The sequence below is a fragment of the Centropristis striata genome, chromosome 24, assembly GCF_030273125.1.
Source record: "Centropristis striata isolate RG_2023a ecotype Rhode Island chromosome 24, C.striata_1.0, whole genome shotgun sequence".
NCBI classification, from domain to species: Eukaryota; Metazoa; Chordata; class Actinopteri; order Perciformes; family Serranidae; genus Centropristis; species Centropristis striata.
Window position 1 is genome coordinate 22,622,151 of NC_081540.1, and position 13,601 is coordinate 22,635,751.

Consider the following 13,601-nt stretch of genomic DNA (forward strand, 5'->3'; position numbering starts at 1 on the left):
GACTATACTGCCCTACAAACTCTAACTGCAGTAACTATATTTTATTCTAAGAATTTTCTGAGAAATAATTATATAAAAATCACTAACTACAAAATCTATTTAAGCATTTAAACATAAAACTAAAGCAGTGTAGCCTTGTATTTCTTCATTGTGTTGAATAGTGAAGAAAAGAATATTAGAACTTATATGTTTATTTGATAGGGAAATTATTATCTAGATAGTGATGAAGTGGAAAAAAAGTGAGATAAAATGATATTAAGACTAAAATATAACATTACTTTACAATTTTTTTTAGAGTTATCTATGCTTGTCAAATACCACCAGACTCCATTGACAAAAACACTCATTTTTACCTTGCAGAACACAGGAGTTGCTGTTCTACAACAGTTCGCTAGTTTGCTTGTGTGCTTAGTCCTTTGGGCCAACTAAATCGCTTGAAGTTGGCATAGTCAGGCGGCTTAACCAAATAAAGGGGACACGCCGGACAAAAGCACCACATTTTTTCCACATACTCTCTATCATTATAGGTTTCAATTTTTAGTAGGAGCCACTTCATCAATATTGCGGTGATGGCAGCCATATAAAGTCTATGAGAAATGCTGTATCTTCCAAGCCACTCAGAAGGTCAATCTTGGTGTCAAAATATACATTTTCTGGGTCCAGGAATCATTTAAAGCTATTGAGAATATCACTGGATGATTATTTGATCAAATAGATATGTTCATTTTCACTCAGACTGGGCAACTCGCTTCAAGTGCTGCAGCAGGGTATCCTGAGTTGAAACTGTTTGGAATCAATGTTCACGGGAGAGTGGATTAGCTGCCATGTACACTGCTCAAAAAAATCAAGGGAACGCTTTCATCTCATGTCAGATCTTGATCAACACATTATTTACAGTGAGTCATCCAGTGATATTCTCAATAGCTTTAAATGATTCTTTGACCCAGAAAATGTATATTTTGACACCAAGATTGACCTTCTAAGTGGCTTGGAAGATATATTGGTTCTCATAGACTTTATATGGCTTATGGCTTATATGGCTGCCATCTCCTATCTGCAATCTTAATGAAGTGGCTCCTACCAAAAGTTGAAACCTTTGGTGATAGAGAGCATGTGGAAAAATTTTGGTGCTTTTGTCCGGCGTGTCCCCTTTCTTCTCAAATCTGGTCCTAAGCCGCCTGACAAGCAATTTGTGGTCCAGGTTTGGTGGTTGATTAACGCCTATTTTTGCAGATTGGGTTGGGTTGTTGCTAATTCAAAAACCCAGACTCAAGCATCACTAATTCAGAGGAAAAGTAGCCAAAGAAAAGACCAGGAGGGTGATGTGAGCTGTGAATGAGCTCAAATGTGCAAAAAATAATGATAGTAATAAATATCCAACACATACTACTGTGCAATACCCGAGTATAAAAATGCAGTAAAATAAGAATGCTTTCAATAATATAAATGTTAATTGTTTATTGTGTTACCACCCTTTGCCTTCAAACCAGCATCAATTATTTACTCTAGGCATTTTTTCACACCTGCCTAAGACGTTTTGCGCAGTACTGTACATGCACTACATTTGTTTGGACAAATATAATGACAATAAAAAAATAGGTCATAAGAGTTTAATTTATTTTCCATGGTTTCATTATCAAGAAAACCATGGAAAATGGCAGCTCTTAAATTATGAGCTATTTTTTTGTTATCATTATATTTGTCCAAATAAATGTATCTTTAGTTGTACCAGGCATTAAAATGAATAAGAAATTGAAGAAAACAATGGTGGTCTAGTAATTTTTCCATGACTGTAAATATGAAAAGTATAAGAAATATAAATAACGATATAATTGTCCATCGCGTTGTTTGGTGAAATTTAAAACACCAAAATAACACCAACAATCTAACCAATAGAGGCAGGGGTAGGACCTGCAACTCGTGTTCTGCAAGCTTAAATTGTTTTTGTTTTTGTTTTGTAGAAATAACAGTAAAACACTGTCAAATACATCAGAAATAGGGCGTAAAATAAAAAATTGTATATCACCATATTAGACACTTTTAATTAATCAACATCAAATCAAAGAATAGCACAAAACTTTTACTTTTTTCTGCCATAAAGTGGAAGAAACACAGTTTTGCTGTAAAAATCTAACATTTTCATGCAAAATTTATGGAGAAATACCATGGTGTGTGAATGAATGACACAATTACCCTAAAAATAACAGGAATACTCAGTCTAAATTACGGTTTTTGCTGATATTTACATTTAAATTTAGAATAGAAAACCCACTCACTGTATTTTTTAAGTTCTGGCAACCACAGCTGCCGGTATTTTACCGTAAATTAAACAGATTTTTTTTACAGTGTGGGGACATGCCGACTGCCATCTACTGTAGGTAATCGACGACTATAGATAAGGTTGTGTGGTCACTTAAAACAAATTTTCAGCATCATGTTTTCTTACTGCAGCCAATCAAGCTGATTCTAAAAGCACAAGGTAAAATGTGAAGAGGTAAGATATTTGGGGGAATAACAGCAGGTTGGAGAATACATCAGCATCGGCTGAGGTTTGCACTTTTCTTTCAAAGTGCCTTTTAGTTTCTTAATGTTTCAGCAATGTTAATGCTGCCTCTCTTCCTCCGTCTCTACAGGACACCCCTGATAGCAGCTGGCATTATCGGTGGCCTATTCATCATCGTCATCCTGGCGCTCAGCGTGGCCGTTTCTGTCCGACGCAAAAGCATAAAGAAGAAGAGGGCCTTGAGGCGCTTCTTGGAGACAGAGGTGAGAGGGTTGAGGTCAGAACAACAACATGAAGGGTGTTTTTTTCCTCATAGAATCACTATTTTCTCTCACTTTTACCTTGAGTTCATTGGGGTTTTTTTTTTCAGGAATACCGTATTTCCTCAGATAGTATCTGGGGCTTCTATTGATAAAAAAATCAGTTTGGGACCCGGCTAATTATAGGTGCAGGCTATTATTTGAAGGAGGCTTTTATTAAAAAAAGAACATCAGAGCAGCTCTGACCGGCACTTTTTAGAGTGTTTTACACAGCGCACTGTAGCCAGTTACCCGGATGTCGGCCATATTGGAAGTACTTGGATGTAAACAAACAATGAACAGCTGAATGTTCACTATTTTCTCTCACTTTTACCTTGAGTTCATTGGGTTGTTTTTTTTCAGGAATACCGTATTTCCTCAAATAGACAACACAAAATAACTAAAAAGAGACACAGAAAAGACACCAAATGACTACAAAAAACACACAAAAGACACCAAATGACTACAAAGAGACACAAAACCACAAAAAAAGACACCAAATAACTAAAAAGACACCAATTGACTACAAAGAAACTTACAATAACTGAAAAGGACACAAAATGAAGAACAAGACACAAATAGTTTTAATTCATTCCCATTCTAAAACGTGGATTTTTCTTGCTCAATGAAAACTTCATAACCTGCTAATATTAGCACACTCTTGTATTTTTACCTCGTAAATATTAATTAATATGATATTTTCCCTAGCCATGCAAAGACTGGAGGTCTGCATCCTCAAGTCCAAATATAGTCTGCAAAAAAACCTTCTGAGCTTGTGCAGAAGTCTTGTTAAGTCGAAGATTTTGCAATCATAAATACCATATTTCCTCAAATAGTAGCCGGAGATTCTATTAATAAAAAATCTGTTTGGGACGCGGCTAATAATAGGGGCAGGCTATTATTTGAAGGAGGCTTTTATTAAAAAAAGAAAATCAGTGTTTTACACGGGGCATTGTAGCCATGGTTACCCGGATGTCGGCCATATTGGAAGTACTGGGATGTAAACAAACAATGAACAGCTGAATGTTCATTTGAAGCAGGATTTAAAATGTCTAAACTAAGAAAATAAGAAATCCGTGTCAGTTTCACGGAAATTTGAGTGATTCCGTGGCTATTCCACGGATTTTGAGTTAAGCTAAATCCGTGGCTATTTCATGGATTCCTGTGAGACCAGGTTCATATTTACCTACAGTACTAACTCGTGTGGCCAAACTTCTAAATACAGGTGTTGTGTGGACATCTGTTACCGTCAAATGATGTTTCCTGAACGGTGTTCTCCGTAGATCACCTCCTGGTTGGAGTTAGGATTTCAGTTTAAGGTGAGGCCTTGTAGAGAGAACTGTTTGGGGTTCAGGTAAACTTGGGCTCATGTTAAGCAACTTAAAGGAGGACTGGTTGGGGTCAGGGGTCAGGTTAGCTGCAAAAAAATGACACAAAATGACAGAAAAAAAGCTAAATTCCTTAAAAAAAAGACACAAAATGACAAAAAAAAGACACAAACTTACTAAAAAGAAACAAAATTACTAAAAAAAAGACAGAAACTTACTAAAAAGAAACGAAATTCCTAAAAAAAGACACAAAATGGCCAAAAAAGACACAAAATTACTAAAAAAAAGACTCAAAATGACCAAAAAAAGACACAGAATTACCAAAAAAGACACAAAATGACCAAAAAAGACAGAGATAGGAGGACTGGTTGGGGTCAGGGGTCAGGGTGGTGCAGGTTAAGGTAAGGGGACACATATCGACGGGGAACAGACTTTGACATAACACCAGTAAAACACCCGGCTTATAAAAGAGGCTTTTATTTACTAAAAACTGTTTTTACACCCGGTCATTAATAGGGGCCCGGATTTAAATTGAGGAAATACGAAATTGCATTTTAGGTTGGAGAATTAACTTCAATTTGAAACTACAGAATAAATGAGTCATAGCTTTTGGGCTAGTAATAGCTTTGGACAAATTACTGGAGTATAATGACTTTTATTGATCCCAGAGAGGAAATTGGGAAAAAAGCTTCCTACCATACTATTAATGTCACACAAATTCAAAGAGGCAAAGTTTTCTTTTAGTTTGCTTAATGAAAGTGAACAAACGAGCCTAATTAGACCCTTTCCATTGTTACAACACTTTCTATGATATCTATAATGCATTATAAGCATGCTTAATGCATCATAATCTGCTTATAACACTGCATATATTCTCTCGTAAATATTTTTTAAAAATCTAAATTTTGCATGCACGTATCTTGAATTTTGAAGCTTTTTTAGTAATAAACATTCATAAATATTCATAATGCTTCATAGCAATAGTCATAACACACACGATAGGCATTTTAAAACAACATATATATATATTTTTTTAAAACAGTCACTGACCTTTAGTTAGTAATAGCTTTGGACAAATTACTGGGGTATAATGAATTTTATTGATCCCAGAGAGGAAATTGGAGAAAAAGCTTCCTCAAAGATGCCTACCATACAATTAATGTCACAAAAAAAAAAAAACAAGGCAAAGTTTTCTTTTAGTTTGCTTAATTTAAGTGAACAAACGAGCCTAATTAGACATTTTCCATTGTTACAAGACTTTCTATGATGTCTACACTGTAAATAATCGCTGTGAAATCAGTTATTTACTGTTTCATTCACAGTTCATCGCTGTTTGATTTTTACAGTAAAGTGCTGTATAATTTACAATAAAAATCGGTCCATGTGACAAAATTACAGTAGCCAAAGCATTAGAAAAAAAACACAATAGACAGTTTGAAAAGTAGACTACTGTATTTTTCCATTTTCATCATAATTTTGATCAGAATCAGTCCTATACAAATACTGTTTAAATAATTAACTTAAATTTTTTCACAACAAATAATTTGCAGGGCCAGTTCATCGCTGCTTGCAGCTTTAATTTATCTTGTTTTAAGAGTTAATTTCTTATTTTAAGTGTTCAACATGCTTATTTCTAGATTTAATAATCTTAATTTAAGAAATCTTGCCAAGAGAGAAGAATAAATATATAGATTTCCCTCAGATTTAGTGTTTTTATCATGTTTTAAACACTGTTTATTTTCAGTTTTAGGAATAAGCTTCCCACTTTCTTTCTTTGAGTTTGTTAGAAACTATTTACCTCAAAGTTGCAGTGCACTTTTCCAGATGGATGCCAACCAAACTAGACTCATAAGCGAACCTTGAAACATTAAACCTTGGCGATGGTACTTAGCCAAACCACGCATTGCGCAGAAGGTTCTAAAATTATGCACGGCCGCCATCACCCATCGATCCGGCCTTGAAGACGCTTCATTTCTGGGAAGCATTAGACGGCGGAGTAGACTTTATATTCAAAGCAGAAAGTCAAAGATGGAGGTGTAGGTGAGTGCAGGCTTTATGTGCGCATGTGTGCCGTGCCTGATCACCTTTACTGTGTTTGCCTGTGTGTGGCCCAGCAGTGATGTCATCGCTGCAGGTCCGCTGAGTGGCCTTGCCTTTAGGAGTGGGGCAGGCTGCTTGTCAGCCTACATTAGGATAATTTACAGGTGGAGGCAGCAGTGTTATAGACAGCTGTCAGGCTGGAGACGGGGGAATGGAGGAGGGCGGCCATGGGCACTTTCTGCCTCATCCCAGCCACACACATCCATCTTAATCAGCCGGGCCCGTCCCGACAGCCTCTCGACTGGGAGGGAAGTCTTCCGTCCGGGCAGATTCGCTAATGTACTGTCACAGATGAGGAGAGGCTGGGGAGGTCAGGCTGGAGGGGGATCTTCTTCTTCTTTTACATCTCTGTATGAAGCTGCTCTGACTGGTTTACGCTCCTTCAAAGCTCGACTCAATGCTCCAGCAGGAAAACGTGAAATATAGCCAGACAAGTCGATTTCCCATCCTCCGAGGAGACCTGATAGGGTGTAAAAGTAATTAGACACAATCAAATCTTTAAGACCTCATTAAAGTTCCAAGCCAGGACAAAGAAGTCCAAGATCAAGTCCCAAGTCGGGGGCGGACAAGTCTTGAGTCAAGTCTTAGGTCGAGACAAGCCTGAAGTCCTGAATGAAGTCCCCAGTCCCGACTGATGAATCTCAAGTCAAGTCCCAAGTCAAGACAGGCAACTCCTGAGTCAAGTCCCAAATCAAAATGGACATGTCCGAGATCAAGTCCCAAGTCAGGCAGACAAGTCCAGAGTAAAGTCGAATGTTCAGACTAACAAATCTCAAGTCACATCGCAAATCAGGACAGGCAAGTCCTGAGTCAGGTCCCAAGTCAAGACTGGTAAATCTCAAGTCAAGTCCCAAGTTAAGACAGGCAGGTTCTGAGTCAAGTCCCAAGTCAAGACTGTTAAATGTCTGATCAAGTCCCAAGTCAAGATTGTTAAATCTCAAGTCAAGTCTCAAGTTAAGACAGGCAAGTTCCAAGACAGGACAGACAAGGCTGAGATCAAGTCCCAAGTCAGGGCAGACAAGTCCCGAGTCAAGTCGAAAGTTCAGACTTACAAATCTCAAGTCAACTCGCAAATCAAAACAGGCAAGTCCTTAGTCAGGTCCCAAGTCAAGACTGGTAAATCTCAAGTCAAGTCCCAAGTTAAGACAGGCAGGTTCTGAGTCAAGTCCCAAGTCAAGGCTGTTAAATGTCTGATCAAGTCCCAAGTCAAGATTGTTAAATCTCTTGTCAAGTCCCAAGTCAAGACTGTTAAATCTCAAGTCAAGTCCCAAGTCAAGACTGTTAAATCTCAAGTCAAGTCCCAAGTCAAGACTGTTAAATCTCAAGTCAAGTCCCAAGTTAAGACTGTTAAATCTCAAGTCAAGTCCCAAGTTAAGACAGGAGTCAAGTCCCAAGTCAAGACTGTTAAATCTCAAGTCAAGTCCCAAGTTAAGACTGTTAAATCTCAAGTCAAGTCCCAAGTTAAGACTGTTAAATCTCAAGTCAAGTCCCAAGTCAAGACTGTTAAATCTCAAGTCAAGTCCCAAGTTAAGACTGTTAAATCTCAAGTCAAGTCCCAAGTTAAGACAGGAGTCAAGTCCCAAGTCAAGACTGTTAAATCTCAAGTCAAGACTGTTAAATCTCAAGTCAAGTCTCAAGTTAAGACAGGAGTCAAGTCCCAAGTCAAGACTGTTAAATCTCTAGTCAAGTCCCAAGTTAAGACAGGTAGGTTCTGAGTCATGTCCCAAGTCAAGACTGTTAAATCTCAAGTCAAGTCTCAAGTTAAGACAGGAGTCAAGTCCCAAGTCAAGACTGTTAAATCTCAAGTCAAGTCCCAAGTTAAGACAGGTAGGTTCTGAGTCATGTCCCAAGTCAAGACTGTTAAATCTCAAGTAAAGTCTCAAGTTAAGACAGACAAGTCTGAGATCAAGTCCCGAGTCAAGTCGTAAGTTCAGACTAACAAATGTCAAGTCAACTCGCAAATCAAAACAGGCAAGTCCTTAGTCAGGTCCCAAGTCAAGACTGGTAAATCTCAAGTCAAGTCCCAAGTTAAGACAGGCGGTTCTGAGTCAAGTCCCAAGTCCAGACTGTTAGATGTGCTGTAGTGTCCCAGATGAGGTCAGGCTGGAGGGGGATCTTCTCTGTATGAAGCTGTTCTGTGACTGATTTTCGCTCCTTCAAAGCTCGACTCAATGCTCCACCAGGAAAACGTGAAATATAGCCGGCCAAGTCGATTTCCCATCCTCCGAGGAGACCTAATAGGGTGTAAAAGTAATTAGACACAATCAAATCTTTAACATCTGTGGCCTACAGGTTAGACAGCAGTCATTAAGAGCAGGTCATGGGTTCAGGCCCCGCGACACGTTAGCAGCCGTGTTTTAGTGTCCTGAGCTGACATTGAACCTCTCCAGGTCATTCTGTGGCAGAGCATTAGCTGAATGGATCAGCGGTTTAAAGAGTCATTACCCGACAGCAGAGTCGCTGTTTCACAGGTCACATGTCAAGTCTTTGCTCTCCAGTCACAAGTCAAGACAGGCAAGTCCTGATTCAAATCCTAAGTCAATACAGGCAAGTATTGACTGATTCAAGTCCCAAATCAAGACGGACAAGTCCTCATTAAAGCTCCAAGACAGGACAAACAAGTCCAAGATCAAGTCCCAAGTCAGGGCGGACAAGTCCCGAGTCAAGTCTAAAGTTGAGACTAACAAATCTCAAGTCAACTTGCAAATTAAGACAGGCAAGTCCTTAGTCAGGTCCCAAGTCAAGACTGTTAAATATTAAGTCAAGTCTCAAGTTAAGACAGGCAACTCCTGAGTCAAGTCCCAAATCAAAATGGACAAGTCCCCATTCAAATTCCAAGACAGGACAGACAAGTCCAAGATCAAGTCCCAAGTCAGGATGGACAAGTCTTGAGTCAAATCCCAAATTGAGACTAACAAATCTCAAGTCAACCCCCAAATCAAGACTGTTAAATCTCAAGTCTAGACTGGCAAGTCCCGAGTCATGTCCCAAGTCCTACCTAAACATTGGAGTCTTAACAAGTCTTAATGAACTCTGGTCTTCTTGTTTAATGTGTGCTCATGTTCCTGGAGAAAGCACCTGCATCACTATGTTGCAGACATTCACTTTAGAAGTTGCTGCTTTCTTCACATCTGTCTGGAATTCCAATGCTTGCCTTTAAAATATGAATATGTGCATTCACACTCAGATATCCCTCTTCCCCTGTTTACTTTCTAACTGAATGCTGCTCTCCACCCAGCATACTAACAAACCCGCTCCTTGCAGCCTGTATCACACTTTCCACTGGCTCTTTTTTTAGCTGATGAAACCGCGCGATAGGCTTTGGACTGGCTGGCGAATGTGGATTCTCTATTCAAACGAATAATAGAGCTGAGTCTGTGAATGGAGATCAAGCTTGTCTGGATGAGGGATTTGGGGACAGCGCAGGCTCAGGGACTCCCCTCTCTCTCCCTATCTGCCATAGCTGTTTTTAAACAGAGAGCTCACCTCTTGTGTCAGATGGGAAAAAGATGCCTCCAGTACTCGCTGTCAAAAAACGTGATCTGAGCACCCGGTTGAAATTTCCATATCAAGGACGTGTGTGAAGGCTGTTGCGCCGTGTTGACTTGCAAAACACGGCGCTATTTCATTTCTTTCATTGTTTTCTTTGTTTTAATATTCTCTGTCTTTTCTTGCATCCTCACCTTCTATTTTTCTTTTTCGCTCTTCCGTTTTGATCTCTGCATCTCCATTTATCCCACTGTCTCCCCAGTGAGCAAACACTTTATTCTTCTATCTTTTTAACTACGTCTTTCTGGTATTTTTTTCCTCCCTTCTCCCTCTCTCTCTCACCTTGAAAGAAACATGGAGACTAGTATGAAAAAAAGCCAGTCTCACACTGTGGTGCCTCTTAAAGAAGCCCGTGAAAACAAATTGCTTTGCTCGCAGGGAGAGACAGCACAAACAGCAGAGTCCCCTCACTGTTGCGGCGCGACCCCAGGCCGTGACCTTTGACCCCAGTCCAATGAAGCAGGACTAATGCACTTGGAATCGCCCTCCCTCTCTTCCCCCGAAGGTCCTCTTCCAGCTGCTTTGTACAGACATTGGCCGTGTGAGTGTTTCAGCACCACAGGCTGCGGACAGCTCCCATGCTGCTTACATGCTCTCTTCTGCTCTCTTACAAGAAGGATTTCAGCATTCGGGGGAGTTGGACAGCTCCCGTTGTTCACCCCGGGGCTGGCTGGCTGAACGGATGCACAGGATGTCATTACAAATGCATGTAGTGCAGCCGAGCATTGTTCAAATATACCCAATCTCATGTTAAATTTAAGTCGACATCCCGGTGATTCAAAAGGACACCAAGTATGTTATCTGGAATGCCGTAGAGGTGTGAAGGGAATAACATTTTAGTTTGACAGTCCAAACATATTGAACTTAAAATAATTCAATTATTCATTTTAAATCAGTATTAAAGGCTACCTGTGTGCGAAACCTAATTAGCAAGTGAGCAATGAAGGCTAAACAGGTGGCTAAAAGTCAACCTGCTCTCACAGAAATCCGTGAAATAGCCACGGATTTCGCTTAACTCAAAATCCGTGGAATAGCCACGGATTCGCTCAAATTTCCGTGAAACTGACACGGATTTGGCTACAATGCAAGTTAATGACAGTCATATCCCGTGGCTATTCCATGGATATTTGTTCCTATTGGTTTGTTCCAAGTCACGTGACTTTCAAGGTCCCGGCGGTCAGAACAAAAAACATGGCGGACAGTTCTCTCATTTTTAGTGAAAAATCAATATTTTGACTTAGTTTCTGCATAAAAATGGATTTTGATCACATTTCTAGCGAGAAATATATGTTTTATTTTCTAAATCTTCACTCAGTGAATGTACATAATCACTTTGTATGTTGGAATAGCCACGGGATATGACTGTCATTAACTTGCATTGTAGCGAAATCCGTGTCAGTTTCACGGAAATTTGAGCGAATCCGTGGCTATTCCACGGATTTTGAGTTAAGCGAAATCCGTGGCTATTTCACGGATTTCTGTGAGATCATGTTGCTAAAAGTAATTAATAAATGATAGAAACAAAAGGCTAAAAGTGATGATTAAACAATGAAAATAATTAACAGAAATGAATGGGTAAACAGCTGCAAATGTTAAAAATAATTGAATAGTTCAGTAAAATAATGGATAAATGGCTGAAACACTAGATAATTAGCTTAAACAAATGGATAAAGGTTTAAATGGTTAGCTTCAATAGTTAGCCTAGCTAAAAGTAATAGATTAATGGTTTAAATAGTCAGTTAGAATAATGGATACACAGTTAAAATACTTACCTTAAAGTAGCCTAAGTAACTGTTATAATAAATTAATTAAATATAATATAATAAATTGCTGAAGTAAATGTAATGATGGTCAAGATAGTTAGCTAAATGTAACAGAATAACAGTTTAAATAATTAGCTTAAATTACTGACTTGACAGTCAAAATGATTAGCTAAAAATGATGGATAAACTCTAACCATTATTAGCTAAATACCAACTCAACAGTTCTATCAAAGGATTAGCTAAAAGTAGCGGGTAAGCTAAAAGAAAAAGGAATAGCGGTTAAAGTTGTTAGCGAAAGTAATGGCTAAACAGTGGAAATATTGAAGCAACACTTCAAGCAGAAGTCATGGTAGAAGTACAGTTTGGACCAAACCAAGGTTAATGACAGTTCAGTTGTATGAAATAATTATCAATATTCACTTTTTTTCATAGACTGTATATAAATAGTGGACGTAGTCACCATGATGTCAACTGTGGTTTGTGAACTGCCCGTTTGAAGCATCGAGTTTGGCGTTACAGTCGTTGCCATCTTTGTTTTTTGAAACCGGGAGAGACCATATCCGGACTGGGGAGGAGCGAGGGGTGGATCTGCCTGCCAACAGTGACCTGTCAATCACAGGGTAGCCCCGCCCCAAATTATACCCCACTTTACATCTATTTTCTTCCAAATTGGACCATTATTTACACAAGTAACATCATATAGTATTGAAGAACTGAAAGTAGTAACTAGTAATACATCAAAAGAGAAGTAGTCTCATTTTGTATTGAGATAGATAGGACCGGACTTCTTTTGCAACCGACTGTGTCGACCCCTGCTGGACTTTTGATAGAATGCAAGCTAAAGGGACTTCCCTGCTCAGGCCGGGAGGTTGCCGCCTGCTTTTGAAAGAGACATTGGTAATCAATGAATAGGGTATGTGTCGAGCTCAGGTAGCGCTCTACCTGATTAGCTGGATCAGCCCCAGCCAATCGGGAGCTAATCAGGCGAAGGCAGAGTAAAAAATGTGTAGTACTGGGCTTCTTCTGGGCCTAAACACTTGGACCCCATTACTATAGTTCAGTCAAACAGCTCCAGCAAGAAGAAAAAAAAAAAACTTAACGTAAACGGGCATGCATATTTCTGCCAATTCCATAACCCCTAAATTCCTACAGAGAATTCGGCAGAAATTCATGTTTTAGTAGTACAGTAAAAACTCCTCTTTAAATGCAGATAGTGGAGGACAAGTGGGTTCATTGCTGCTGGGATGGCCTCGCTAATACCAAGAATGAATGTCCTTGCATACTGATAAGCAAGCTCTCCTGCTATCATGCACAAATGGTCTTAATGAGCTCACTCTGTGTCATTGTGGTTTCCTAAGTATAGCACAAGAATATATTAGTGGGACATCAAGATACCCAAAATTCAAGAAGAAAATAGGGTGCTTATTGTTGTCCAAATTATGTTTTGTGACCTTCCATGCCTTTAACCAGTTTGTTCCGCCTTAAATTGCCATTGAAACTTACCTTCATGTATTTATTCCACATCTGTCCTGCATTATATCTTATATAGTGAAACCCAATCTCATGAGACTGTTTAACATTTATTAGGCCATTCCGACTATACGGTAACCAAAACTTCACTGTTTCCCCAAAGCAATTCCTTTATGGTATTTTTATAAGTTGTAGAATAAACAGACGGAAGGTCAGAATATTAAACTTTAATAGATATATGAAGAAGCGTATATCCGGCCCTGTTTCCACATAATGCGATTGCTTTAGGCAGAAGTTTGTGCCACTCTTGTTTCACCTGATTTCAATTACACAACACAACAAATGTAGCATTTTATACGGGTAATGTGAACATTAAAAGTATACCCGAGGGCTCGCAGTGGAACTCCGTGTTTGAGGACATTGTTTAGTTACTCAATGCGAAATAATTCTGTGAATGTATTCCGGCTCGAGGCTTGAACACACTGCTTATTTGTCCAATGAAGCATCCGAATCCTCTGCACGGAGCCACCGGTGAGGCTCATTTGGCAAAGGCAAGGTGCATTATTAGCTGGTAAATAAAGTGGCGTGG

At 39.2% G+C, this 13,601-nt stretch overlaps 1 protein-coding gene across 3 annotated transcripts in view; it reads left to right on the top strand.

The window, feature by feature from the left end:
* Positions 1–13,601, top strand: part of LOC131962694 (receptor tyrosine-protein kinase erbB-4-like) — a 429,169-nt gene that overhangs the window by 328,052 nt on the left and 87,516 nt on the right. For all 3 annotated transcript variants that reach the window (XM_059327691.1, XM_059327690.1, XM_059327689.1), the window contains exon 17: positions 2,634–2,766. In XM_059327691.1, coding sequence (XP_059183674.1) covers positions 2,634–2,766 — 133 coding nt within the window. The remainder of the gene's footprint in view (positions 1–2,633; positions 2,767–13,601) is intronic.